This window comes from Tachysurus fulvidraco, chromosome 12 (genome assembly GCF_022655615.1).
Source record: "Tachysurus fulvidraco isolate hzauxx_2018 chromosome 12, HZAU_PFXX_2.0, whole genome shotgun sequence".
Classification (NCBI taxonomy): Eukaryota; Metazoa; Chordata; class Actinopteri; order Siluriformes; family Bagridae; genus Tachysurus; species Tachysurus fulvidraco.
In genome coordinates this window covers 11,786,780-11,792,454 of record NC_062529.1, presented here as the reverse complement: position 1 = coordinate 11,792,454, position 5,675 = coordinate 11,786,780, and the positions used below count along the sequence as shown (strand labels likewise).

The following is a 5,675-nucleotide window of genomic DNA, read 5'->3' as shown; positions in this document are numbered from 1 at the left end:
ACAGTCACGTCTGTTTTGGACGTGTACACTACTGCAGTCCATGAAAACAAATAGCCTACCAACTACTTGTAGTGTTTACAAATGTGTATAATGTTTATTCAAACATATAGACTGTATTTAAACCTATAATTATCACACTTTTTTGTGTGAAGCATGGATAGTAGCTTGAAGCCCCAGATAGCAGATGGGGTTAATAGACTTTGCCTGCTACCATCCCCTTGGTGTTTTCCTCCAGATAAGGTTGCCACGCCAACAGGAGGTGCTACAATATCTGCACACAACGGAAATGTAGTATGGCATGGCAGATGCACACATATCGCCTTGGCAACCTGTACCAATCACCCCCCCCCCTCCCCCCATTAGAATGAGTTATTTCCCTGTTTAATGCGCGCGTGAGACATGAGCTCCGGGGACTGAAAAATCAGCTAAACGGATATAATCATCAGACACGGTAAAAGCTAATATGGACCAGAAATGGTTCCCGTTATTGATCTTACATTAGACGCAATGTAGATAACGGCATGGCGTGTGTGTCGTGCTGTTGGAGCTATTAAAACGAATGGGATTGCTGTAGCCTATAGATTGCAGAGTTTTGATGTGCTGCATGAAGTGCGGTTTAGATCCATTTTTACTTGAATAACCTTATTTTCTTAGCTGCGACAGAAAGGTTGCCATATATTCTAAGCGACACGATTTCGGGGATTTTACAGGAGGAAAAAAACAAAAAACAAAATGGACTTGTTATTAAGATAGCAACGTTTATTAATGACTTATGGTGAAATCCAAGTTGTACACACTATCATAAATAAAAGTGCCAAACTGTACAATGGTATACTGTATGATAAGGTCCAATTATACACCATCAATTATTATATACATACCCCCATGGTACCACCCCATAGACAAGCAAAGCGCACACTGTGCTACATTTATTTGTGCAACAGAGTGCGATTTTTAAATATAAATATTAAGTAGAAGTTACAATTTGACAAGAGAAGTGTTAGCAATGGTAGTAGCATGATATGCAATCCTGTGAATATGTTTACCAGAAAATACAGATTTTGGATTAGGATGTTCTTGAATAAATTATAGAAGTGCTTCACCATACATTCTAATAAACATCTCATGAAATAAAAATGTCTCAGCCTTATTTAACTGCTTGTAAGCAATATTCTGTTATCTCATCTAATCACAGGTATGATTGTCAAGATGCTGAAACTGCGAATGCTCAATGCTATTGCACCAGCCTACTTCTACACTGCCACGGCTGTCACCTTTGTTCTTCATTTCTTCCTTTTCCTCCCCACTATTTTCCAAACCCAAAATATTTTGCTAAGTCCCGTCATGCTGCTGCACATTAGTATTTTACTATTTTTCATGCTCAATGCACTTGGCAATTACTCAATGACTATACAGTTTCCAGCAGAGAGTGCCAATGAGAACGTTATTCCAGTCTGTTCTCCAGACTGCCCAGACAGAGTGGATGCTCACTACCTCCTTAATGGGCGTCACTTCTGCAAGCTGTGTAAGAAAGTCATTCTTAAACGGGACCACCACTGTTTCTTCACGGGAAACTGCATAGGGAACAGGAACATGCGCTACTTTATCATGTTCAGTATCTACACATCCTGTACCTGCCTGTACTCATTAGTGCTTGGGGTGGCCTATCTCACAGTAGAGTATGCCATCTCCTTCGAAAACCCTTTGACCTTTCTCACACTTTTGCCCCTCTCCACAGGTTACTTCTTCCTTGGTAAGCTGTTTTTTTTTTTATCATCTTACAATGTGGAGAGGTCTAGTCCTCAAGCATTACCTGCAGCATTTGTAATTTTGCCCCTCTTTTCATGTAGGTACCATCTCAGGCCTTCAGTTCTTTCTGGTCATCATGCTCTACGTATGGTTAGGTATTGGTTTGGTGAGCGCTGGTTTCTGCTGCCAACAAATCTTGCTTGTGGCCCGTGGACAAACCTGGTGCCAGCTACAGAAGGGGCAGCTAGTGGAGAGCCGGGGAACATGGCGATCCAATTTGAGTGATGTATTTGGTTCCCGCTGGGTTCTGGGCCTCTTTCTACCGGTACAGACTGTGGAGACCACTCCAGGAAACTGGCATAGTTATCAAGATCACAAACATGACTGACCATATTTGCATTGTTATAAAAACTTAATATAAAATCTGCTCTTGCAAGGTGAAGAGATGATTCCATTGTTGTAGTGATTCAGTGGCATTTCTTACTTAGAATGAATACACCTATTGATGTTCTTCAGTGTTATTCAAATGAAATGGTGATGGTTTTGTAAATCAGTTTTTAAAAAGTAGACATTGGTTTTGATTAGGAATGCTCCATATGATAAACTGGAAATAATAGGGGAATTATACCTAATCTTACAAGCAACCATCATAACCAGCAACTGAAGCAGCACTTATGTAGGACAAACAGATAAACTAGACTAGATAAAGACTAAACTAAACAGATGACCCTATCTACCGCTTTCATTACGCCTTTTAAGTACATAGAAAGCTACCGTAAACTTTGAGTATTAAAATAAGTAAAGTAATTGTTTTAGACTTTTAGATACATATTTGAATTAATATACTATGTGCACCTCACATACCACTTAGGAGTGTTAACAGACATTAAACATGCCATACCTGCCATTTCACCTGTAACTGTGCCTTTTATAAATGACTAATAGGTGATAATGTTGATAATAGACACTTAGGATAGAGGTTTGTTTTAAACACTCTGTTCATGTTTCTACACTTTTAACAAATGCGAGTCATTTGTACTTCCCACATCCTGCTATAATCCTATATAGAATTATGGACTGAATGTGTTCCAGCCATCCATTTACCGCGTAATTGGATCAGGACTTTGTGAAAGATTTAATTTACGGTCATTATGTGTTCAGAAACTGGAGAAATGTTTCTGAACCTTTATTTTATTTATTTTTTGTAAAGCACATCATTAAATTAACTGCTGTCATTTTGTCTGCACAAAGAAATGAACATGAATAGTACAGAACTATAGGAGTGGGTCTGGACCTGCTAATGAGCCATGAAAGTCTAATGTTAGCAACAGAATACTAGTATTTTTTCCCTTACCAGTTGCTTCCATTGTACTTAAAAATTATTTATATATATATATATATATATATATATATATATATATATATATATATATATATATATATATATATATATATATAATCTACTTTTTCTTTTACTGACTTTACTGATGTTTATAATTAGTGCTGCTCATTTAATTTTGTAATTTCAACCCAATTATTTAAATGTTTAAAGCTATAATATTTACTATAAAAGGCAGGGTCTCCGATTTTTGAGAAATGCTTCAGAAAACTGACTCGGGCCGAATAATAAACAAAAATCAAAACAAAAATCAAAACAAAAATCAAAACAAACGTGATCCAATGAGCAGAAAGGGGCGGGGCTTGTCAATATGCGGCGGAGAGAGTGTTCAGTGCGCATGTGTGACATTAGCAGAAAGCGGTTTTAGCATTGACATAGAGGATAAGAACAAAGAAGGAAAGCGAAGAAAGACTTACGATAAGGCAAGAAGTAGGGCCGTATTAATATAGGATCCGTTTTCCCGCGCTGGAGAGAACTGAAGGAGCGGGAAGTTCGTCTTGACTCGTAACTTCATAACTCGTGTTTCCCGAGTCAATAACTCCTGAGCTAAACGCTGTTACTACACAAATAACACCTCTTTTCTATCATAGTAATGCAGAGAGCCAGCTACAACCGCGTTTTGTGTAGTAACAGCGTTTCGCTCAGGAGTTATTGACTCGGGAAACACGAATCTGTGAATATGCGGCAACTTCCCGCTCCTTCAGTTCTCTCCAGCGCTGGAAAGCTGATCCTATATTAATTGTAGCGGTTGTAGCTGCCTCTCTACATTACTATGATAGAAAAGAGGTGTTATTTGTGTAGTAACAGCGTTTAGCTCAGGAGTTATTGACTCGGGAAACTCCAAACTGTGAATATGCGGCAACTTTACTTAAGACGCCGAGGCGCTTTTTTCCTTCTCGATAGGTGAGTAACGTTGGTTTTGCTTTGTTACACAGAACTAATATATGCCTTTGACCTTTGCATGATTATGCTTGTGTGTCATTTTTGCTTGTTTGTTTATCTGCAATCGTATTGTTCTTTCCTTCAGCTATGATAAACACACATTTCTTTCCATTATTTGCCTGGGTTACGTTTGTATGTGTGGACGGAGCTATCAATACAGGGGTGGGACCCATTTGGGTTAGGGGTGTGTGTGTTTTGGTAATTTCAAATGTGGACATTGGCTTTCATACAGCGGAGACCCTGCCTTTAAATTGGTCATTTGTGTATTCACAATCCATGAAAATGTTAGTTGCAATGTCAATTTAATTTATTTTTATTTTTCAAAATTTAGCAACAAATTCAAGGGCTATAGACAGTACTCAGTACTTCTGCTGTAAAGTTTTTATCCAAACAAAACACCTGAAATTTATTGATGTTTTTAAAGCACAGTATTTCCATCAATAAAAAATGTTAGATAATGCTCAGATAATTGCATTTACATGTGTTTATTTAACTTACGAGTTAAATTGCTTCTTACCAATACTTAAGTATTGCCAGAAATTTGAGACATCAGCTTGTCTTTATCATTTCCCAACAAATAGCCTGATGTTTAGATGTGTCAATATATTTCTATTTACCACCTCACTTACGTCACTCATTTGAATTCCTAGAAGATTTGGCAGTTAGCAGAGGCACAGTGGATGAGGTCAATCTTAGAGTTCCTGAAGCAATACAGTAGCATTAAAAGTTAGACAGAACAGAGGCAGGAGTGACCACTATGATTTAGACAACTGGCCTCCTTCTCTCCTTACAGAGAGCTAATGTATACCACTCAGTGGCGCTTCAGAGACCTGTCACAGTTTGTTGTCATATGCATACTGTAAGCATTTTACCAAAGGAAAAGTCAGTGTTAAATTAATTAATGTTAATTTCATTTCATTAATTCATGTCCATTTATATCAACAAGCTGCAGAATAATTGGAAACAGCCCAGAGGCTCAGGAGTGTGAAATAATAACTCAGAAATATAAATGGAGCTATGAGAAATCATTATTTGTGGAAGAGAAGCAGAGGCAAGTAGCAGAACATTTAAAACATGTGTTGTTGCTTGAGGAGCTACTGTAGGCTTGCTGGATTACCAACATATGTTACTATACCGTAGTACTTTAAAAGGACACATTTTCAAGTTGTTTCAACAGTGAAACAAAAAAGCTCTAAATAAAAACAAACACTCAGCTCACACCTGAAATGAGACTGGAACCAAGACTGATATGTTACCACTGCACTATTGTACTACACATAGTTTAGCTGCCTTAATATACTCTAGGTAGAATTATCACCAATGGTAATTTCAGGTAGTTTTAACATAAACCAATTACACTGTGAAATCTCAATGAAACCGGTCTATGTTAAAACTACCATGCATCATTCTGTCTAGTTGTTGCAGTTATTAAATTTTTTAAATGTATTTTTTTTAATCTGACTGATTAAAACAATCATTTAAACAATTTTTTTTTGCCACAAACACAACTATACACAGTACATGTAATACTGTTTACGACTGTCCTTGATATGAAAACAGCAAATATACTAAGTGGAATAAAGTA

The 5,675-nt window shown here is 37.3% G+C and overlaps 1 protein-coding gene across 1 annotated transcript; it reads left to right on the top strand.

The window, feature by feature from the left end:
- The first annotated feature begins 342 nt into the window (after window positions 1–342).
- On the top strand, window positions 343–3,115 carry zdhhc22 (zinc finger DHHC-type palmitoyltransferase 22). The gene is made up of 3 exons (XM_027172723.2): window positions 343–451; window positions 1,196–1,753; window positions 1,851–3,115. The coding sequence occupies exons 2-3, from the start codon at window positions 1,198–1,200 to the stop codon at window positions 2,135–2,137; spliced, it is 843 nt and encodes a 280-aa protein (XP_027028524.1). The 5' UTR covers window positions 343–451; window positions 1,196–1,197; the 3' UTR covers window positions 2,138–3,115.
- Window positions 3,116–5,675: the final 2,560 nt, after the last annotated feature.